This window comes from Phocoena sinus, chromosome X (assembly GCF_008692025.1).
Source record: "Phocoena sinus isolate mPhoSin1 chromosome X, mPhoSin1.pri, whole genome shotgun sequence".
Taxonomy (NCBI): domain Eukaryota; kingdom Metazoa; phylum Chordata; class Mammalia; order Artiodactyla; family Phocoenidae; genus Phocoena; species Phocoena sinus.
Genome location: NC_045784.1, coordinates 748,826 through 771,923, shown reverse-complemented (window position 1 = coordinate 771,923; position 23,098 = coordinate 748,826). Strand labels below are relative to the sequence as shown.

The 23,098-nt window shown below is 49.8% G+C and overlaps 1 protein-coding gene across 6 annotated transcripts; it reads right to left on the bottom strand.

Moving 5' to 3' along the window:
• Positions 1-448: 448 nt before the first annotated feature.
• CSF2RA (colony stimulating factor 2 receptor subunit alpha) lies at positions 449-22,571 on the bottom strand. 6 transcript variants are annotated; one of them, XM_032618797.1, is made up of 12 exons: positions 22,489-22,571; positions 15,946-16,053; positions 15,340-15,482; positions 14,242-14,365; positions 10,732-10,861; positions 10,467-10,639; positions 8,068-8,201; positions 7,531-7,560; positions 6,719-6,854; positions 4,642-4,738; positions 2,753-2,834; positions 449-2,028 (listed from the first exon to the last, which is right to left on the bottom strand). In XM_032618797.1, exons 1-12 carry the CDS (start codon positions 22,523-22,525, stop codon positions 1,930-1,932), a joined length of 1,293 nt encoding a protein of 430 aa, XP_032474688.1. In that variant the 5' UTR covers positions 22,526-22,571; the 3' UTR covers positions 449-1,929. The 6 variants fall into 6 exon arrangements, with proteins under 6 accessions (XP_032474688.1, XP_032474689.1, XP_032474691.1 ...); XM_032618798.1 differs by having other exon boundaries at positions 449-2,025; XM_032618800.1 differs by lacking the exon at positions 22,489-22,571 and adding an exon at positions 22,362-22,482.
• Positions 22,572-23,098: the final 527 nt, after the last annotated feature.

Below are 23,098 nucleotides of genomic sequence, written 5' to 3'. Positions count from 1 at the left end.
CAGGAAGCATATGCTCACCCTCTGCCCTCCCACGGGGAGAGGATGCCGGGGACACGGCTGGTGTCACTGGGACCCATCCCACCACCCCAGCTGTGCCGGCCTCACACATCCTGGTGGGCGATGCTGTGGCCTGCAAGTTCCTGAAAGTCTGCCTCTGCAGCCGCTGACCCCTCGTGTGAGCACAGGGGTACCATTGTGCAAACCACACAGTCACCGGGAGGGTCCAGGCCGGGCCTCCCGGGTGGCAGAGACGAGCAGGCACCTGCAGCCTGAGCGTCGGGGGAGAGGATGGGCTGGGACGCTGCAGCCGGTCACCGCCGGGGCCACAGAGGATACAGGGGCATTAGGTCCTGAGTGCCTGGGGCATCAGTCCAAGAACTCGTTTTTTTCCATTAGAATGACCTTAGTGTCTTTTTAAATTTTTATTTTATGTGGGAGTCTAGTTGATTTACAATGTTGTGTTGGTTTCAGGTGTACGACAAAGTGATTCAGTTTTATATATATATATATATTTTTTCAGATTATTTTCCACTCCAAGTTATTACAAGATATTGAATATTGTTCCCTGTGTTACAAAGTAAATCATTGTTGCTTATCGATTTTATGTAGAGTAGTTTGTATCTCTTAATCCCAAACTCCTAATTTATCCCCTCCCCCACTTCCTTTCTCCTTTGGTAATCATCACTTTGGAATCTAAAAAATAAATGAATTTATATACAAAGCAGAAACAGACTCACAGACATAAATAACTCATTTCTCTTGAGATGTGACATCGTACAGTAAAACGCTCAGCTGCTCTGCCTTTCATGCGGGTGTGTGAGGTCTGCTGGGCCATTTTCCAACACCTACAACCGGCTCCCCAAGACTCCAGACCTCACTCCCTTCAGACCCCCAGGTGGGAGTCCCGGGCAGCCCGGACTTCGGACCGACTGGCTATAAATCAGGGCTTCCCATGACCCGCCTCCTCAGGGTTGATAATTTTCTAAAACTGCTCACGGGACTCAGGTAGAGACGGGAATTGAAAACAAAGACTTTGCTGGCTTATGATAAAGCATGTAACTCAGCTGGTCTTGACTTAGGATCCAAGTCAGACGGGAGGGATGCACAGGGCAGGTATGGGGAGGGGGCACAGAGCCCAGTGGGTCAGGTGCGAATTTGGAGGAGTGAGGGCAGCTCTGAGCTCGCCCATCACTGCCGCTCAACCAAGCTTCCCTCCTTGGGCTCCGTGGGGTGGACAGACAAATGTCCCCAGAGAGGTCCACATCCTAATACCTGGACCCTATAAAAATGTTGCCTTCTGACAGAAGGGACTTTACAGATGTCATTAAGTCCCAGAAGTCGATCTCGAGATGGAGACATGGTCCTGGATTACCAGGTGGGTGTGACATAATCCACAAGTATCCCTATAAGGAGCAGGCAGGAGGGCTTACAAGCTCTAACGGGTAGGCGCCCGCTGTGTCGGCTCAGTAATTGTGGTCCTGTTAGAGCAGCCACTGGAAAGTCATTCCTTTCTAAACTGCAGCCAGTAGAGAAAAAAGGAGGATGTGAATCTTCTGCCAGTGGAAGCGGGCGGCGGCACAGACCCTCATCCCAGCCCCAGCGGCCAGCAGCAGCTCCGACCCCTCCCTGTGAGGAAGGGGTGGTGTTTCCCTGGAGCAGCTGGAAGGCGCGTTACGTGGTCAGGATCCACGGGCCTCGAAACGTCCCTCCCACTACAAAGCATCTTTGCAAAACATCACATTATTTTTTAGAGTAAAAAAACAAGACAAAACAAACCAGAACAGAACAGAAAGCTAGAAAAATGCTCAAAACAATTTAAAAAAGCTACATTCACAATAATTAAGCAAAACATTGAAAAAACATTAAAAGAATTGTAAAAAAAAACCCCAGCAACTTCCAGAAAGCGCTGGGGATGAGGACAACTGGAATTCACGCATTCGCTGGGGCTTCTGCGACTTCTTCCACGGCTAAGACCTCTTCCTTGTCACCTTTTCCCACGTCATGTGCAAATTTCTCCCAGAGGATCTGCTGGGGAGAAGGATGGGGGTGTCAGGAGGCCCGCGAGCAGTGGCCATGGGGGGTTTATCTAGAAATCCGAGACGGCTCTCTGCGTCAGATCTTGTAGCTGGCAGATGAGCTTGTGGGAGGGACATCTGAGCCTAGGGTACCACACACGCTAGGGCCACCCGGAGCTCAGGGGTAGCGGGACGTGGCTCATGCTGGCCCCCTGGGGTGGGCGGGCCCCTGGAGGTCCCAGGGACGCGGAGAGGGTGTGGGTCAGTGCTCCTGAGAGGAGAGATGCCCAGCTCAAGCATGGAGGTGAGCAAGCTGACAGCTGGGGGATATGATGCCAGACAGCGGAGTAGGTAGACGTAGCCCCCACCCCGCGGAGAGGCAGATGTGATGGGTGCACCCAAGGGGGGTGTCACGTATGGGGGTCTCACTTGTCCCTTGTCCTTTTTCATCCTCTCTGGGAGCTGTCCGCTCCCGGAGATATGGTCAGACCCCTTTCACTCTGTCTCTACCTCTCTCTTTCTCCCTCCCCGTCTTCCTTCTCTCCTTCTCCCCACACGCAATTTCCCCAGACACAGCTCGCAGGTAAAACCCCAGTCCCTGACCCCTGAAGAAGGCCAGGGAGCAGGACACGGGATGGCAGCCACACCCTGTGGACCCCTTTGGGTGGACACAGTTGAGATTCTGGGGTCACTGTCCCCTCTTCTCCATCCTGGTTTGCCCCCCACCCCATATGTACCTGGTGGTCGGTTTGATGGCTATCATTCAGTTTATCTTTGATCTGTGGAATTGGCGGGAATAACCTGTGCATCCCTAGGAACCTGGTGAGACAAGAAATGTGTGAAGAAAAGACCTAGATGCCCAATTCCTTCTTGCACCCAAAGGGGACATGTTGTCATGTCACGTGCAAACACGTCATGCAGGCTCATTTCTTCAGAACAATTTCCTTTAAGAATCACAGAAGGACCAACTCCAGGCTTAGACCATGGAGAAAATGATAGACTCTGTGAGGGTCCTTCTAGAACCTTCACTCACTCCCTTGGACACAGGGATGGGAGTGGGGGACATGTCCAGTCTCCGGCAGCTTGGAGGAGTCTGGGGTCTCTGGTGTTTAAAGACCAGGAGGCTTATCCAACCTTGAAGCCCACGGTTCCAGATTGGATGTCATGCCTTTTCAGTGCTGTCTCTTAACCAGCATATTCCATGGCCCCGCAGCACCCCAGTCCTGCTGCATGTTCACGGGGGCATTTCTTTCTCACCACACGAATGGTACCTCCAATCCTGTGACATCATCAGGAGAGGTTGTACTGAGTTGAAAGGTAGCCTCCAAAGATATATTCAACTCCTGACCCCTGAAACCTGGGAGTTTATGTGGAAACGGGGTCTTTGCAGATGTGATGTAGTGAAGGGTTTGAGATGAGGTCCCCCTGGATGAGGGTGGCCCTACATCCAATGACGGCCCTACATCCAAGACACAGAGGAGGAGAGACACAGACACAGAGGAGAAACCCCAGGAAGACAGAACCAGAGACGAGAGGGAGGCGGCCACGAGCCCAGGGACGCCTGGAGCCCCCAGAAGCTGGAAGAGGCGGGAAGGAGCCTCCCCTGGAGCCTCTGGAGTGAGCGTGACCCTGAGACACCTTGAGCTCAGAGGTCTGCTCTCCAGGATGGGGGAGGATGGATGCCTGTGGCTTTAAGCCTCTGGCTTGTGGTCACTGGTTCCAGCAGCTACAGGAAACTCACACAGCTTTTCTTTAAGATAAGTCTTCTGTGTAAGGCACGAGATCTGTCCCTGTCACCACAGCCAGTGGCCGGGCTGCCCAAACGCCTCTTTGCTCCCAGGTCCAGTGTCCCTGGGAACAGGGGTGCCTCGCAGTTGCTTTCACAGGGCAGACCAGTGTCTCGCCTGGTCCTGGGGGACATTTAGCACAGGACGCCCAACCAGGACAGGGGCATCAGGACAGGGGCCGCAGGTGGACGCCCACAGCGTCCCCACATCCTGCAGGAGGGTCTCCAGGTGCAAAATCTCTCCATGCTTTGCAGAGTGCGTCATGCCCTGCGCGTGCAACTTTAGTCTGTGTTGTTCATGCTTCGTTGCAAAGCATTTGCCCGGTGGCCACAGACCCTGTGTGATGCCTGGGTCACACACAGGAAAGATGACTGCGGAGGTGCCCGTGGACAGGCTGACTGCGGTGGTCTGGGAGCCGGGGCTGAATGACTTGTGCTGGGGGAAATGAAAGTCAGAGGAGGAGAGACATTCTGAGAACTCCAGAAGCTCCAAGGGGCTGAAGGAAGGCAGAGCTCTGAGCACAGCAGGACTGTGAGGGTTGCCCGGCAGGAGTCTGGGGGCAGGAAAGACCCTTGTTGGTTGCCAGCTCTCCTGCCACTGACAGATGCAGCATCAGAGCTGTTTCTCTCCTGTGTGTTTTTCCATCTCTCCAACTTCCTTCCCTTTTTCCAGACAAGTTTCCCTCCAGAAAACCCACACGCCAATTGGCTGCTAGGACTGCCTGGGACGTTTGCAGGCTGCCCTCTCTTTTTTGCCAGCCGACTGGGGCTGTCTTTGGAATAAACACCGGCCCCCTCTGCTGACCACGGGGATGCCCACCTAGGACGACCTGAGGTTACCTTTTGAAAAGGCAGCTGATGGTCAGGCCACAGACGAAGGTCCCCAGGACCACCAGCAGGTAGACGTGCACCAGGCTGGATTCTGGTTCCGCAGAGCCTGGGGAGAGAGAGGGGAACACGCCAAGTACGCCGGGGGCCGGGGCATGAGCGATCACCACTCAGCCAGCTTATGTCCTCACTAGCTCACGGAGGAGGAAACATGCCCAGAGCAGGACGGCCATCTAAGGAAAGGACCCAGTCCTGCAACTTTCACAAAGAGATATTCGTGGGACAACACGACCCCGGGATCATGTCCAAAACACATAAAGCGATTTTAAGACACAGCAACCCAAAGACCAAGAATGCAATTTAAAAACGGACCAAAAGGGCTTCCCTGGTGGCGCAGTGGTTGAGAGTCCGCCTGCCGATGAAGGGGACGCGGGTTCGTGCCCCGGTCTGGGAGGATCCCACATGCCCCGGAGCGGCTGGGCCCGTGAGCCATGGCCGCTGAGCCTGCGCGTCCGGAGCCTGTGCTCCGCAACGGGAGAGGCCACAGCAGTGAGAGGCCCGCGTACCGCAAAAAAAAAAAACGGACCAAAAAAGGATGAATACACATTTCCAGGCATACGGTTTTAAACAAAATTGCATCCCATCTATTCTTAAGCTTTCATTTCGCATGTCATTTAGGATAAGTGCTCTTTACAGTACATTACTTTTCTAATGAGGCACATTTCGTCTGTGAATATTTAAAAATCCAATGAGAAATCCCAATTCTACCAGGATCCTCATAACCTGATGGAGGGGCCGCCATTGTGAGATTTTTCAATAGGAACAGATAAAATGTGACCTATTACACAAAGCTGTTGTTGTTTATTTTAAGCGAATATGTTAATTGTCAAAAGTGCGTATTCCGGAGGGGAAATGAAACCAGAAAAAGCCACACGGATGTCAGCCAAGTCAGTTTAGAACTCTGTTCCCGGGGAAAGTCTATTCTTATTTTTTTGGTGGTGGGGGGCATATTTTAAACCCATTTGTAAAGTGGGTTGTCAGTGTTTTTGTTCTTGGCGTCTCAGAATACTTTATATACTTTGGAGGCTTGGCCCTTATCAAATGATTTGAAATATTTTCTCCCCTTTCATGGGTTGTCTTTTCACTGTCTTGAGCGTGTCCTTTGATGCACAAGAGTTTTCATTTTTGATGAAGTCCGCTTTACCAATTTGTTGCTTTCATCATTCCTGCTTTTGGTGTCACGGCTAAGAACCCACTGACACATGCAAGACGGCAAATCAATTCCTTACTCTGCTCAGCTGTCGCTTCCAGCTTATGAAATTTTGCTGAATCCTTATTTCATTTCATAAATCCTACAGCGGCAGGCATCAAAGGCATTGATCTTGGATCAGAAAACAACAACAACAAAAAAAACGTATGCATACTATGCTTGCTAAAACACTGAAGGTGTTTGAGACTGGATGGAAGGGAAGGTAGACTCTTAAGTATTAGATTGGCTTTAGGGCCAAACCATTGTATTCTTGCCAGCTGATCAAAGTTAGAAGGAGGAAGGCAGTAAAATCTGTCAGGCTAGGGCTTCCCTGGTAGTGCAGTGGTTGCGAGTCCGCCTGCCGACACAGGGGACACGGGTTCGTGCCCCGGTCCGGGAAGATCCCACATGCCGCGGAGCGGCTGGGCCCGCGAGCCATGGCCACTGAGCCTGCGCGTCCGGAGCCTGTGCTCCGCAAGGGGAGGGGCCACAACGGTGAGAGGCCCGTATACCGCAAAAAAAACAAAACAAGACCAAAATCTGTCAGGTTAGCCCTCCCCCGATTAGAAAGAAACAGAGCCAGTTTGGATGTGAGCTGTATCCTGATCAGAGGTGGACCGTGACGGCTGTTTGGCGTGACCACGAGGGATGGGTCATTTCCTGGTGGGGCGGAGGCTTAGGAAGGCTCTTAGTTATTCTTAAAGGGTCCCTCTCACGAGCCCTTGCTGTTGCCAGGGGAACAGTGTTGCAGGGGCCGGTGGACAGGAACCCCTCCCAGAATGGCTCAGAGATGAATTCAGGATGCCAGGATCTGTCTGGTGATGATCTTGGGACACGTACCAAACTCAGCTGGCTGACTCCAGGCACCCCAGTGGGCTTTCCGGGCATCTGCCGTCCTGATCTTCACAGTATGTTTGGCTCTGAGCCCCGGTCTCGGAAAGCTGTATTTATTCCCCGTGTCACCAGCCACCACAATCTTTGGAGAAAACAGAAAGTTAGACAGAGTTGTTGCCTGTGTTGAGAAACAGAATGCGGGTGTCGTTTCAATTGCCCAACTGCAGTGAAAGATTCAAAGCCACACTCTCCCAATCTGGGCATGAATGTGGTATTTTACGTCCTGAGAACTTGGGAGGAAAGCTTAAGGGAATAATGACAATGAGTGATTCTGCCATTTTCCGAGTAACCACTCCTGGGGTTGCTAGGATCGTAAGTACAGATGCAGAAATGATTCAAGAGCTACAGTGGGCATGAACCAACCTATGGATGGATAATGTCCCCGTAAAGGATGTTAAGAGGACCAAGTTCGACTTCCTCATCGGACAGAGGAGGATACTGAGGTCAGAGTGGCGGTGAAACTTAGAAAAGATCAACAAAAATTACTTTGATGATCAACCTCGAGAGGAATTTTGGAAGAAGACATCATCTCCTTGACCAACACGGATAGAAGAGGGAGAGCCCATCCAGGGGCCTACTGGGGGGGTGCCCCTATATCACTGACTGGACGGTACTCTAGGAAACCTCCATCCTCTGGTTTTTACCCCGTCCCCATCCTGGCCACCGCTGGACGAAGTTTGCAGTTGGCATGTGTCCGTTGCCCAACATCGTACGCTTAAGCTACAAGGGTGATATTTTGGGTCAGAGTTGTAACTCACCAGTTGATTTCTACTGCTTCCGGTATCACTCTAGAAAAAAAAAAAAAAACCCAAACCAAAATAGAATGTTTATTTCTCTCCATTTTGAAGGTTTTTCATGGGTCTCATCCAATCTCCCCCTCTGAGCGCAGTCAGGAAAACCCGAAACAGTCAGGGTCCAACAAAGTGTTGAGCTCCTACTGTCCCCCCAACCTGCAGTGGCCCCCAAATAGAAGGATGGAACATGCCCACAGGAGGGAGGGTGCCCCTGTTCATGGCTCCTTCTAGAACCTCAGCTGGATATGGATCCTAATAAGAACTCAGGTGGGCTTGGAGCAGAGGTTCCTCCTTGTCTGCACTGGGTCCAGGTGGACATAGGGAGAGGGTTCCTCCTTGTCTACACTGGGTCCAGGTGGGCTTGGAGCAGACCTTGAATTTTCCCAGATGTTCACCCATTCTGAGCCCACCTCATGTGCCCCAGGTTCTCACGGTGGGTCATGGGGGTGGCTGCCAAGCTTCTTGAGGTGTGGTGCCCTGCTTGGAGCAGTGTCCACTCACCTGTCTCTGGATGTCCAGCTGGTACTGGAACTCCCTGATGGACAGTGTTTTTCGGGTCCTGGGCTTTTCCCACCGGATGAAGCAGTGTGATTCATTGCAGTGCACGGTGATATTGTTGGGTGGGTTGTATTGCTCTGTAATGAGAACCCAGCAGACACCTCTAATCCAGAATGCTTCCCCTGGACCACAGAGAGGAGACCCACTTCTGCCTTCGCAACATTGATGGTAGCTCACCAAGGTCACCGGGAGGCAGGGGTGGGTCTGAGTGTTGTCTCTTGGGGAAGATAACAATCATCAGGCCGCCATGTGCAGAAGGGAGGAAGTTTGGGCTCAACAAGACCTGGGGAGACTTCCCTGGTGGTGCAGTGGTTAAGAATCCACCTGCTGATGCAGGGGACATGGGTTCGAGCCCTGGTCTGGGAAGATCCCACATGCCGCACAGCAACTAAGCCAGTGAGCCACAATTACTGAGCCTCTGCTCTAGAGCCTGTGAGCCACAACTGCTGAAGCCCATGCACCACAACTACTGAAGCCCGCACGCCTAGAACCCGTGCTCCACAACAAGAGAAGCCACCACAATAAGAAGCCCGTGCGCCATAACAAAGAGTAGCCCTCGCAACTAGAGAAAGCCTGCACGCAGCAACCAAGACCCAACGCAGCCAAAAATAAATAAAATTTAGAAAAAAGAAGACCTGGGGAGGTAGGTGGTGATGGGTTTGGAGGGCAGGAGAGAGGCTGGTTTGAAATGACTTTAGCCTTAAGAGGCCTGGACTATCCTATGGGATCAGAGAGCCTGCAGGTAGAAAGAGGGGCTGGCGTTCAAGAGAAGACATTGTTTAGCATACGGGAGTATCTTCAAGAGACCAGCCTGGAGCAGAGCACTAGAAAGAAGAGAAAGAGCTGGCAAAAAGAAGAAGAAGAAGAAGAAGAAGAAGTGAATTCACAATGGTCCAGGATGGGTGGAGGGGCTTGGACTGTCACATTCGAAGGAGAGAAAGAGGAGGTGGCATCTGGGTAGGTTCAACTGGGTGTACACTTGTCCTTGTAGCAGGTTACCCAAAGGGAGGGAAGGACAGAAAGACGGGGGCTTGGAGGAACCGGGTCCACATGGAGCTAGCAAAGTCATGGCTTCCAAATGGGGGAGTTGATGCATGTTTGTAAAGGTCAAGGAACTTCAGTGTCCTTCATCGTTGAACAGATATCCAAACAGTGACGCCATGACGGTGCATGCCAGCAATCAACAGGATGGGAGTTCTGTATCTGACTGCATTTTGATGGGCATCTGTTCCATTCTAAAAGCTGAGACTCAATTCTGTTGTTGGAACCTTTGAAGGTCTGTTTGGACAGCTTGGCTGTGTGAAGCTTCTCTTGTGACTGTGAATCTCATGGACTCCACTTCCACACTGAGTAGATCTGATCGTCTTTAACTTTAGAGGTGAGATGCTCTATCCCTAGGATACTTACATTGGATTTTCCAGCTCAGAAAAAAGTAAGGGATGTAACTCCTCTGGCCTATCGTTGTGATCTGGACTTAGGATTATGCACCCAGTTCTAATGTGTGGGGCTTCCCTCCGACCCCCAACACCACCAAGCAAGTCTCTGACACCAGCTGGGTGTCTTACAATTCAACTCAATTCTGACACTATCTACCTGAAGGTAGCATCAGATTCCACAGGTGAAGGGCTTAGTCCTCCCACTTCAAATGTCAATCCCAAGTCCAGGTCATCACCTGTGCTTCCAACTGACCTGCTATAGATCAAAGATTCCCCTGACCTCCTCCGTGGGTTTGATTAATTTGCAAGAGAAGCTCACAGAACTCAGGAAACATTTTACTTACTAGATCACTATTTTACAATAAAAGGACATAACTCAGGAGCAGCCAGACAGAAGAGATGCATAAGGCAAGGCATGGGCAAAGGGTGTGGAGCTACCATGCCTGCTCTTCTCGGGTGGCTGTCTCTCTAATTTGTGGACATGTTTGACTGAGTAATTAAGGATCTTGAGATGAGGTCATTCTGGATAAGATGAGCTCTAACTCCAATGACTCGTGTCTGTATAAAAGGAAGGAAGGGAGATTTATGATATACCAAGAAGATGGACATGTGGACAGAGATTGAAATGATGCATCCATAAGCCAAGGACTCCTGGCCATCACCAGAAGCTAGGAAAGAGGCATGGGAGCAGAAGTTCTTTCAGACAGTCCAGAAGGAACCAACCCTGCCAATGCCTTGATTTTGGATTTCTGGCCTCCAGAACTGCAAGAGAATACATTTCCATTGTTTTAAGCCTCCCAGTTTGTGGTCGTTTGTTACAGCATCTCCAGGAAACTTACACAGATTTCAACGCAAATTCTGTCGGACCTACTAGGCAGTGGTTAAATCACAGGTGGTTGCTCTCACCTATTTCTTTTAACAGCAAAACCGAATCGAAGAACTGGATTCCTGCTTCTTGGCTGGTACCGTTAACCAGGAAGTAACTGTACGAAGTTAATCCCGAGAGGTCTTGGAGGTGACATCCCACGTGTGTTCCCGAGTCTTTTAGGTAATGAGGGCATTCTCTTTCTATTTTTTTCCTGTAAGATTCCAAAGTGTTCAGAGAACAATCCAGGCATATTTCTTTCTTCACTGTATTTCTCAGGGCTGTCTACATGAGGTCAACACTTACTTGGAGTCTCTTATATACAAAAAATATTGAACGTCATTGGGCGCTGCTTGGCCCTTGGCCCAGGTGCAGTTCATGAAATCCGCATTGTAGATAAGACAGGAGAAGTTTTGGGCAGCTGTGCCCTCCCCACCTGGGAAGAGACAGAAACAAAATAATTTGTACATGGAGTTTAAAGGGGGATGGACCAGATGGCTTCATGGTTCAAAGAAGAATCAATACCAATTCTTCTCAAACTCTCCCCAAAAAGAGAAGAAGAGGGAACACTTCTAAACTCATCTTCTGAGGTCAGCATCACTCATCACTGTGATACCAAAGCCAGACAAAGACACAAGAAAAGAAAATTACAGGCCAATATCCCTAATAAGCACAGATGTAAAAATCCCCAACAAAATGTTAGCAAACCACATCCAACAGCATGTTAAAAGTCAAATTTATCCCTTGGATGTAAGAACGATTCACCATATGCAAATCAATCAACGTGATGCACCACGTTAACAGAGTGAAAGAGATAAACCACATAATCATCTCAATAGATGCAGAAAAAGTGTTTGACAAAATTCAACATCCATTCAGGATAAAAACTCTCAACAAAATAGGTATAAAAAGGATTTACTTCAGCACAATGAAGGCCAAATGTGAAAATCCCACAGCTAATGTCATACTCAATGGAGAAAAACTGAAAGCGTTTCCTCTAAGGTCCTGTACAAGACAAGGATGCCCACTCTCACCACTCCTATTTAACATAGTACCTGAAGTCCTAGCCAGAGCAATTAGGCAAGAAAAAGAAATAAAGTTATTCAAATCAGAAAGAAAGAAGTAAGATGATCTCTGTTTGCAGATGATATGATCATATACGTAGAAAACCCTAAGACTAAACAAAAAAAAAATATTGAAACTAATACATTTAGTAAAGTTGCAGGACACAAAATCAACATACACAAATCATTGGCAGTTCCACACAGTAACAATGACATAGCTGAAACAGAAATTAAGAAAAAAAAATCTCATTTACAATAGCAACAAAAAGAGTAAAGTACCTAGGAATACACTTAACCAAGGAGGTGAAAGGCTTGTAAGTTCAATGTTGCAAGACATTGATGAGGGAAATGAAAAAAGACACAGATAAATGGAAAGACACCCTGTGTTAATGGACTGAAAGAATTAATAGTGTTAAAATGTCCATACTACCCAAAGTGATCTATAGATCAATGTGACCCCTATCAAAACCCCAATGACATTTTTTAAAGAAAAAGAAAAAACAGTTCTAAAATTCGTATGGAACCACAAGACTCCAAGTAGTGAAAACCATCTTGAGCAAGAAGAACAAAGCTGGAAGCTTCATGTTGCCTCATCCCAAGATATATTACAAAGCTACAGTAATTAAAACTGTACTATGATGGCATAAAAGTAGACATAGAGATAACTGAAACAGATTAGAGAGCCCAGAAATAAATCCCCACACTTATGGTGTACTGATATTTGATAAACCTGCCAAGAACACACCAGGGAGAAAGGATTAGTGTCTTTACTAAATGATGATGGGACAACTGCATATCCACATGCAGAAGAATGAAATTGGGTCCTTATCCCACACCACATACAGAAATCAAGTCAAAATGGATTAAAGACTTAAATATAAGACCTGAAACTGTAAAACTCCTAGAAGAAAGCATAGGGAAAGAACATCTTGACATTGGTCCCGGCAATGATTTTTTGGATTTAACACCAAAAGCACAGGCAACAAAAACAAAAGTAGAAAACTAGGATTGGATCAAACTAAACACTTCTGCACAGCAAAGGAAACAATCAACACAGCGGAAAGCCAACCTGTGCAATGGGAGAAAATATTTGCAAACCAGATGTATCTGATAAGGGGTTAATATCCAAAATATATAAAGAGTTCAAGCAACCCAAGAGCAAAAAACAAATTTTTTAAAAACAAATAATCTGATTAAAAACAGTCAAAGGATCTGAATAGACGTTTTTCCAAAGAAGACATCCAAATGTCCAACAGGTACCTAAAAAGATGCTCAACATCACTAATTGTCAGGGAAATGCAAATTAAAACCACAATGAGGTATCACCTCGCACCTGTCAGAACGGCTCTCATCAAAAAGACAAGAAATAACAAGTGTTGGCAAGGATGTGGAGAAAAGGGAACCCTCGTGCCCTGTTGGTGGGGATGTAAATTGGTGCAGCCACTATGGGAAACAGTGTGGCGATTCCCCCCAAAATTAAAAATGGACCTATCATATGATCCAGCGATCCTTTTTTTTTTTTTTCCGGTACGCGGGCCTCTCACTGTTGTGGCCTCTCCCGTTGCGGAGCACAGGCTCCGGACGCGCGGGCTCAGCGGCCGTGGCTCAGGAGCCCAGGCGCTCCGCGGCATGTGGGATCTTCCCGGACCGGGGCACGAACCCGTGTCCCCGGCATCGGCAGGCGGACTGTCAACCACTGCGCCACCAGGGAAGCCCTCCAGTGATCCTTTTTATCAGTGTATATTCCATGGAAATAAAATCTGGATCTCGAAGAGATACCTGAACCCCCATGTTCACTGCAGAATTATTCACAGAAGCCAAGATATGGAAATAAACTAAGTGTCTGTGTGGACACATGAATGAATAAAGAAGATGTGACACACACACACACACACACGCGCACACGCGCACACGCACACGCACACGCACGCGCACACGCACGCATGCACACGCACACACACACACACGCACACACGCACACACACAGCGCACACACACGCACGCACACACACACACACACACACACACGAGGAATATTAGTCAGCCACGAAAGGGAGGAAATTCTGCCGTTTGCAACAACATGGATATGGACCTGGGGAGTATTACGCTAAGTGAAATAAATCCGACAGAGAGAGACAAATACTATATGATTCACTTATACGTGGAATCTAACGAAAACTCATAGAAACACAGAATAGAATGGGGGTTCCAGGGGCTAGGGAGGGTGGCGGAAATGGGGAGATGTTCGTCAAAAGGTAGAAATATCCAGCTATAAGATGAGTAAGTTCCAGGGATCTAACGCACGACATAGTGACTATAGTTAAAATACTGGATTGTTCAGTTGAAATTCACTAAGAGGGTAGATCTCCAGGGTTTTCACCACAAAACAAACAAACAAACAAAATAACTACTTGACAGGATGGATACGTTAATAGCTCAATTGTGATCATCATTTCACAAAGTATACGTACATCAAAACACCAAATGTGGGAATTGTCTGGGGGTCCAGTGGTTAGGACTCTGTGCTCTCACTCCTGAGGGCCCAGGTTCAATCCCTGGTTTGGGAACTAAGATCCCACAAGCTGCGCAGCATGGCCAAAAAGATAAAAAAAAAAAAAACCCACCAAATGTACCTCTTAAACATATGCAATTCCTATGTGTCAATTCTATCTCCATATAGCAGAAAAAAGTGGGGGAATGTACCCTGATGCTCATGTGGGAAGGAGAAGAATCACCACCATGTTTTCCCTACCTGGGTTCAGGTAGACCAGTGTTTCTGAAATTCGTCTTTGGTTGATATTTACTTCGACAGTGAGCGTGACTCCCCCATGGAGAGAACAGTCCTGAAAGGTGCACTGACATTCCTTGTCTTTGACCTGAAAAGATGTCACCAGTCAGTGAATTAAGAACCAGTCTTCTTTCATTACATCCTGGTTGTTTGCTCCTACCCTGACCCTGTGATGACATCCACCTCCCTCTGTGACATCTCCCCCAGGTACCTTCTTTGGCAAGACGCCAACTAGCAGCCTTCAGAAGGTCAGAATAGAGCTCGCCTTTTCTTTTTATTTTCTTTTATTTATTTATGTTTGGCCGCGTTGGGTCTTCGTTGCCGTGTGCAAGCTTTCTGTAGTTGCAGCGAGCGGAGGCTACTCTTCATTGCGGTGTGTGGGCTTCTCATGGCAGTGGCTTCTCTTGTTGTGGAGCACAGGCCCTAGGAGCGAGGGCTTCAGCAGTTGTGGCATGCAGGCTCAGTAGCTGTGGCGCACGGGCTTAGTTGCTCTGTGGCATGTGGGATCTTCCTGGACCAGGGATCGAACCCATGTCCCCTGCATTGGCAGGCGGACTCTTAACCGCTGTGCCACCAGGGGAAGTCCCAGAGCTCACCTTTTAATATGAGAGCCCTCATCCCTTTAAACTGTATGGGAACGTCACACCCTCTTCTACGGGATTGACTTTTCTTGTCCTATCTCATATCCACCGTTCTCTCACAGATGTCACGTTTACATTGTATCCAAGTCAGTCTGTTTACTTTATTTCCATTGAACAGGCAGAGCTAATGTTATTTCTCTCTCAGGATTAAGTCTTGCAGGTGGACCAACTAAGCAAAAGGCTGCCATTGCAGGCAGCCAGGAGCCCCCAGGCTAATTGGAATAGGGATGCCTGAGAGAGGAATGGGGTCCTCTCAGGGAATCAGCCCTCTGGACACATCTTGGACACAGCAGCAGTTTCCTGGTGCACTTCGAGCCATGAGTCTGTGATGTGTCCCAGTGTCACGTGTATGTTTTTTATTTGTCCTGCTTGACGAGAGCTCTACAAAGAACAGTGATCGAGCACATCCAATCCATCTTACCTTTTTTTTAATCTGTCCCTTCTCCTTGTGAATCAACACGCATTCCCCGTAGGTAGCGTTTTCCTGGCAGTCCCAAGTTAATTTTGTCGTCTTTGGGTCAAACTTCACGTTTAGACTGGAGTTCTGTTCCACGGTTGGAAGATCTGAAACATACAGCCTCAGGAGTCAGAAACTACTCTTCTTCTCCCGTCTCCATTCTCCCTTAACCAATGTATCTCACATCTTGTGAGCAGAGATCAGGGCTGGGAATCACTGTGCCCCTACCCCTCTCACACATCCTCATCACCCCCTACCCCTTTCCCACCTCTCCTTCCTGCCCTTTCTACAAGGGGAGATGTCCACTGTGGAAATAAACGAAGACAGGAAACAGCAAAGGCTATTTATCCAGATCCTGCCATAGTAAAGGGAGTCGGCCACCATCACCTGTGTCTGCAGAATGGGTGGGGGGAATTCACATCACCAGCAGGGGGGAGCCGGGAGGTGTGATGCCGGTTGACCGTTGCATATGAGGATAAAATGAAATTAGATGCAGGCATTGGGATGTTTCCCCCAGAACCCAGGGTCATGGGAATGGGAGCAATGGGGAGAGGGGAAACACATTCATACGTTTATCCCATTGGTCCTGGTTCAGGAAGAGTGAGGGTACCAGCAGCATGGAGAGTAGAACGGCCATCACGAGGGCACACAGGGGGTTGACCGAGGGATGTGAAAGTGCTGGGGGAAGAGAAAATCAGCTTTCATGGGGGTCTGGACATGGAGACCAGTGGTGTTTCCCTGGGGGGGTGTCCAGGCAAAAAACACAGGACTCTCTCCAGGGTGATGGTCAGTATGGTGACCTGGCCAGCCTGGGTCACTGTTGGCTACAGAGGGTCCTCAGGCTTCAGTAAGCCTCAGAGATGGCCCCAGAACCAAGAGCCTGTCCTCAAGCCTGAGCACCAGGTCCAGTCTTCCCTGTTACCGTCTGAATCACTTTGGGCAAGTTGCCCACCTGCCTGGTCTGTAACATGGTGGCAGGGGTTGGGGGGTTGGGGGATAACTCCCAAGTCAAAGGCAATGAAAGGCCATGTACCGTGCCCAAGGATGGGGCTCCTTCATCCAGTGGGAGACCCTTGGGAGACCCTCCACCTGACCCTTCAGCATCCTTTCTCCAGAGCCTGAGGATGAGGGTCCCTCCATGCAGTGCATTTGGGGAAACCCAAACCCTGAGTCTCCAACGTGGTTATCAGAGACTGTGGATGGGAATCCCTCTGGGCAGTGTCTTTCTCTCTGCCCTAAGAGACTGTAAGCCCCCAGCCATAGCTGTTTCTCTATCCCCAGAAATGCATCCCCAGCATATGGGTATCAGGGCGCTGGATACACATTTTACAAATTGAGTGGATTATTTCTCCAGAGCAGACTGTGCTAAAAGCAGGTATAGCCCCTGGAGCAGCTGCTGAAGTTGGGAACAGAATAGCAGGGATGGACTATGTAAAGAAAATATAAGCCATTTATATACATTATTATATAATTCCCGTATGTATTAATTATAAAATCTATCTCTTCGTTTGTAATGGATATCTTCATATAAAATTGTAAATGTAATGTGAATTATATAGAAATAATCCATGTTTATACGAATATGAACAATTTTGTCAGTAACATTGATACATAAGGACATTCTGTGACTTACTCATATTATCTTTACGCTAGGAGACTCTCTCTCTGACAAGCTTGCTTCACACTTTGATCCCTTCGTTATTCACACCCGATGAGGGAAGTTGATAAATGAGCAGAAAGACAGACACAAAATCAGACAGATGTCATGAGTTTGTAGGGGCTGAGCCTGACGTGGATGTACAGTTCCCCACAGAGCGTGGAAACCGGGGAGCTTTTCCTGCCCCCCAAGAAAACTGTATTACTTTCCTTGTGCTCCTGTAACAAATTCCCACAAACTTGGCATTTTATTTTTTAATAAATTTATTTTTATTTATTTATTATTTTTGGTTGCATTGGGTCTTTGTTGCTGCACGAGGGCTTTTCTCTAGTTGCAGTGAGCGGGGGCTACTCTTCGTTGTGGTGCACGGGCTTCTCACTGCGGTGGCTTCTCTTGTGGCGGAGCTCGGGCTCTAGGTGCGTGGGCTTCAGGAGTTGTGGCGCACAGCCCGTTTAGTTGCTCCGCGGCATGTGGGAGCTTCCCGGACCAGGGCTCGAACCCGCGTCCCCTGCATTGGCGGGCGGATTCTTAACCACTGCGCCGCCAGGGAAGCCCCAGACTTGGCGTTTTAAAAACTCCGCACTTCATCTCTTGCAGTGCTGCAGATCAGAAGTCTGACACGGTCCCTTTGGGGTAAAATCAAGGAATTGGCAGAGAGCTGCTTCCCTGCGAAAACTCCACAGGGGAACGCGTTTCCTTGGCTTTTCCAGCTTCCGGAAGCCACCTCCTTCCTGGGTGCATGGTCCCCCTCCATCTTCAAAGTGCATTACTCCAGCCTCTTCATCATCACAGCACTGCCTCTCTCTTATAAGGACACTTGTGATGACACTGAGCTCAACCAGATAATCCAGAATAATCCGCCATCTCAATGCTTTTCACTTAGTCCTGTCTGTCATGTAAGGTAACATATCAAAGTTTCTAGGGATTAGGACATGGGTGTTTGGGGGGACGTTTTCTGTCGACCATACGGGGACCAGGACTTGGAATTCGTGGCTCAGGTGACCCATGAATCCATGGCTGCCACATCACGGTGATTATAAGATGCTTTGGGGGGCTTCCCTGGTGGCGCAGTGGTTAAGAATCTGCCCATCAATGCAGGGGAAGTGGGTTCCATCCCTGGTCCGAGAGATCCCACATGCCGCAGAGCAACTAAGCCCGTGCGCCACAACTACTGAGTCTGCGCTCTAGAGCCCACGAGCCACAACTACTGAGCCTGTGAGCCACAACTACTGAGTCTGCGCTCTAGAGCCCACGAGCCACAACTACTGAGCCTGTGAGCCACAACTACTGAGTCTGCGCTCTAGAGCCCACAAGCCACAACTACTGAGCCTGTGAGCCACAACTACTGAGCCTGCGCTCTAGAGCCCGCGAGCCACAACTACTGAAGCCCGCGCGCCTAGAGCCCGTGCTCCGCAACAAGAGAAGTCCCCGCAATGAGAAATCTCACCGCAACGAAGAGTAGCCCCCGCTCGCGACAATTAGAGAAAGCCCGTGCGCAGCAACGAAGCCCCAATGCAGCCAAAAATAAATAAATAAATTTATTTAATTTTTCTACAAAAAAGATGCTTTGGGGAAAATTACAGCCCCTTTGCTTTGTGTCTCATTGCTCTGACTCTCTCTTACTAATCAGACTGGATTTGGGGAGAGTGGAACAAGAAATGCGTGTTCAGGTTTCCTTTATGACATTAACACATTTTTTGAGATCTTAAAATATTTTGTAAAGCTTGAGTTTTGCAACAATTAAAAAGCGTCATTAGGAACAAAACAGAAGCAGTCAGTACACAGAGCGACACGGAGGAACCTTCAGTGCATGTGACTGAGTAAAAGAACGAATCGGAAAAGGGCTTGTAGCGCGTGATTCCAGCTCTGTGACAGTCTGCACAAAGCAAAACTGTGCCGACAGTAAAAGCATCAGTGGTCGCCAGGGGTTAAGAGAGGAAGAGGGATGAAGAAGTGGAGCACAGGGGATTTCTAGGGCAATGAAGCTACTCTGTATGACACTGTATAGAGTGATGGATACAGGTCATCATGCATTTGTCCACACCCATAAAATGTGCAGCACCAAGACTGACCCCGGATGCAAATTATGAACTTGAGTCAAGAGTCATGCGTCCGACTTGCTCCATCAATTGTAAGACCTGTGCCACACTGACGAATGGTGTCCGTCACGGGAACTCTCTGTAGGGGAAGTGGGTACGTAGGAATCCCCTATACCTGATGTTTCTGTAAACCTACAACTGCCTTACACAAAGTCAGTTAGCATTACCAATAAATAGTACTGCAAAAGCACCATGCTCTATTCCGGTAAAGCCACACTCCACGGAAAACCCCTGGTCTTCCGGCTGGGTTTGGGGTGGCATCTGCGACTCTGCTCACCATTTCCCCAATAGTATCTTTGGTTGTGGTGATTCATTTTTTGGTGTTGCTGTGACTTGGAATGTGGCCTTTCCTTCTCTGGCGCTAAGTTCTGCCAGGGCGCACCTCACCTCTCTGCGCTCCCAGAATCCCGTCCTTTTAATGCTTCACCTTTTCCTTGAGGGCCCTCTCTTTCAGCATTTTATGGTGCGGGATCATATTTTCTGTAATTTCCTTGGATTTATGGAGTCTGTTGGTCTAAATGCAGCCTCTGTCTCTTGGTGTTTTAGTTGACTGGGGGCTGCCCTAAGAAATGACCACAAGTTTTCTTTCCTTCCTCCCCCCCTCCCTCCCTCCCAGCCTTCCTTCCCTCCTCCTGGCATTTCCCTAATTCATTCCTTCTCTATCCAATCCTGTCCTGCCTCTGCTTTTTGGAGGTCCCTCCCACTACGCCCAGCACACCGACCCCTTGGACCTCCTTCTCCACATTCTCGTATCTCCCTCCTGGGCTCCAGCCCCACCAAGGGGGCTCCTCCATCTTCCACCAAGGCTCTCGGACCTCCAGGACCCGCCATCAGCAGACCGCTGGCCCAGCTCCTCCGTGGCCTGTGTCACCCTGGGTGACTTTGGCATCTATTGTACAAGGGGGACCTCCCGACTTCCGTGAGCCATCTCCACCAGCAAAGACCCTCCCCTTCACCCCAGCTGCCTTCACACGCCCAGTCCCCCTGGCCCGTTATCACCTGGACGCCCCCCCCCCCCACCGGAGACGTGTTCAGGAGTGTCCCGAGCCTGCTGGCCCTCCACAGGCACCGGACACCCTCTCCTCACACCCCAGCTGCCTCTGCTAAGAAGCCGCCACCACCTCCTGCGTTTAATTCGCTGTTTCCATGAACGCGCCTCCTTTCCCACCTCCCCTGTCGAAGGCTGGACTGGCTCATCTATTGGAGCCGGGAAGGAAGGAAGGAAGGAAGGAAGAAAGGAAGGAAGGGAGGGAGGAGGGAAGGAAGGGAGGAGGGAGAAAGGAAATAGATTCCCTGAACCTTCGCCATCTCCTCCTGGCTGGGTCCCAACAATGGAGGACCCCACCCACTCCCTTTTTCAGGTGTGCATACCTGGGCCACCACACACCTGGAGACAAGCACCCAGCCTCAGATTCCTGCCCCCAACTCCCCCCCGCCCCCTGGGACCTCACTTGCTATCAGAGAGGAAATAAAAACCACAGAGCCCACCTGTTCCAACTTCCCCACCCGCCTGACATCTCCTGCCCTTCTCCCACGATGGGAAAGCACCCAGCTTCCTCCACCTGCGAATGGGACCCCGGACCACCCAGCTTTCCTCTGGGTCTTGTCCCCGGTCCTCTGTGCTGGGGCCGGGGCACCCTCCGGCTGCACCGCAGAGGCTCTGGGAGAGGACCTTCCTGGGTCAGTGCACGCCCGCAGCGACTCTTGCCTTGATTTTCACATCCGCAATTTGTGCACTGCCCTTGCGGTTTGAGCTGAGCCTCACTTAACAGGGCGGGGGATGGGCCGCGGAAGGGCCACAGACCGGAGCACCTTAGTCCTCAGCGGTTACAGCACCTGCGCTCATCACCTGGCTCTCTGTCCCATCAGCTTCCTGGGCGCACTTTTCTCCTCTTTAGTGCCTCGCATCGTACCCGCCTCGGGAAGGGGGGTGGACACGCAGCGGGTACCCAAGGATACACACTATCTTAGACTGATCGACACCCTACAGCGCAGTTCCCCATTCAGCTTCCTCTGAAACGAAACTGCCTTGGCTTCTTGCTCACTGTGATGGGGCAAAACCAGAAACTTCTGTAAACTTGACTTAGAAAAAAACAGCCAAGTTCTCACACACCACAAAGGGACACAGAAATCCGCCCAAAGGTTGCTGCTTTAAATCAGCAGTTCATCGCAGCCCCTGGGTCTTGGTCGAGGGTGGTGAGAAACCTCCAGAGGACAGTTAACGCAGAGCATGAGATAATCAGTGCTATGATGTATCGTGTGCAGACAGAGCCTGGTTCAATTCTCACCCCCGTCCTACGAGGCAGCTCCCGGTACCTTCACAGAAGTGGCCGGAAGACCAAAGCCCAGTGAAATCTCATTCTTTTACTTTATTTGTTGCCTTGATTGTTTTTAAAGTCGCGGCAAAATTCTCATGGTATAAAATTCGCCCTTTAAAACGTACAGCTCAGCAGCACTTAGGACATTCATCATGTTGTGTATCCCACCACCTCTATCTGGTTCCAGAACCTTCTCATCCCTCCAGAAGGAGACCCTGTCTGCATGAGCTGTCACTCCCCAGCCCACGCCCCCAGCCCCCAGACACCATGAACCCACTTTCTGTCTCTGTGGATTTGCCCGTCTGGTTGTTTCCTATAAATGGAATCGTGCCATATTTTGCCTTTTGTACCCACTTTCCCTCTTCTTCTGGTTTTCACCAGGCTGGGTTTTCTTTCCTCTTTGAAAGATTTCAGCTTTACACAGATGTCAGCTGGAAAGAAGGTGCTGAGACCTTGTCTCAGAACAACATCTCTCAAATTCAAGGCACACAGGAAACACCTTGCAGGGGCATGGGTCCGTGGGGGACCCTGGCACAAGCTGGCATTTTGATCTCGCTGTGGTTCCGGGGGTGCCACGTATCACTGTGATCGGGCCACCCACAGACACAGAATGCAACGCCACCCTCTTCAACAGCACCTGCAACCTGGGCAGGCCACCCGCTCTGCAGGACACACAGCTCCACGAAGGCGTCCCACCCGAGCCTTTGGACTAAATCCAAGCCACGTCCCAAGCACAGGCTTGTACAGAGAACTCCACACACTCCCACTGCAAGCTGGCTGGGTCCCTGGGACTCATTCAGACCTTAAAATGCAGCTTCACGTGCTACGAGACGCACCCATCACCAATAACCATCTTCACCTGGGTGCCCTTCACCAGCAGTTTTTATTGCCCACCCTCAAGTTCTCGCCCACCTGGAGTGCCAGCTGCCCGGAGCAGCAACAGAGGCAGGAAAAGGTCCCCTGGTGACTTGACACTTTGGAGGACCCCAGGATCAAGGGGACCGGACTAGCCCACCGTACCACGCTCGCCCCTGCCAACCTGTGTTCCTCCATGCTGCTGCCTGACGCTCCCACATCTGGCCGATCTGACAACTAAGTCTCTTCCTCGTCCGAAAGCAAGTGCCCAGATTGCGCGACAAGAACATTTCAGCTCAATATCTTCCTTTTTTTTTTTTCCTCCTTGATTTCCTCCCCCATCTGTGGTGTTTCTCATTACAAGGAATTGGGAAACCTTCGTGGTGGAGTTGCCCCCCTTCACCATAGATACAGAGAAGGTCACCCTCCTTAAAGTCCAAGCAGGTGGCTCGTGAGGCTGCCCAGACCAGCTACCAGGTGGGCCTCTCGTGTCACTGCCCATTTTCATCATGGACGTGGAGAAGGTCATCCTCCTAAGAGTTGGGCCAGATAGATCACCAGGTCTTCTCAGAGTGGACACCATGGTGGGTCTTCACGTCTTCGGTGGAGAACACCTCCTTGCTCACATCCACAATCAACCCAGTTCTGTTCAATTCAATTCATCGGAACCTTCTTGAGTATCCCAGGGATTTAAAACCAGCCAGAGGGGGTAGGAAGTGGCCTTCCAGCTCATGACGGGGCAAGGCTGAACAGAAGGGTCATGGGGGCTGGGGACACAAACGCAGCACCGGATG

Bases quoted from the DNA above. Each gene is read 5' to 3' on its own strand.
- CSF2RA (XM_032618797.1), bottom strand. From the start codon at position 22,525: ATGTGGGAGCGTCAGGCAGCAGCATGGAGGAACACAG. The intron at 10,862-14,241 runs GTAGGGAAAACA...GTCTCTTCCCAG, and splicing joins ACTGGTCTACCTGAACCCAG to GTGGGGAGGGCACAGCTGCC. The intron at 7,561-8,067 runs GTGAGTGGACAC...TTTTTTTTCTAG, and splicing joins AGCTGGACATCCAGAGACAG to AGTGATACCGGAAGCAGTAG.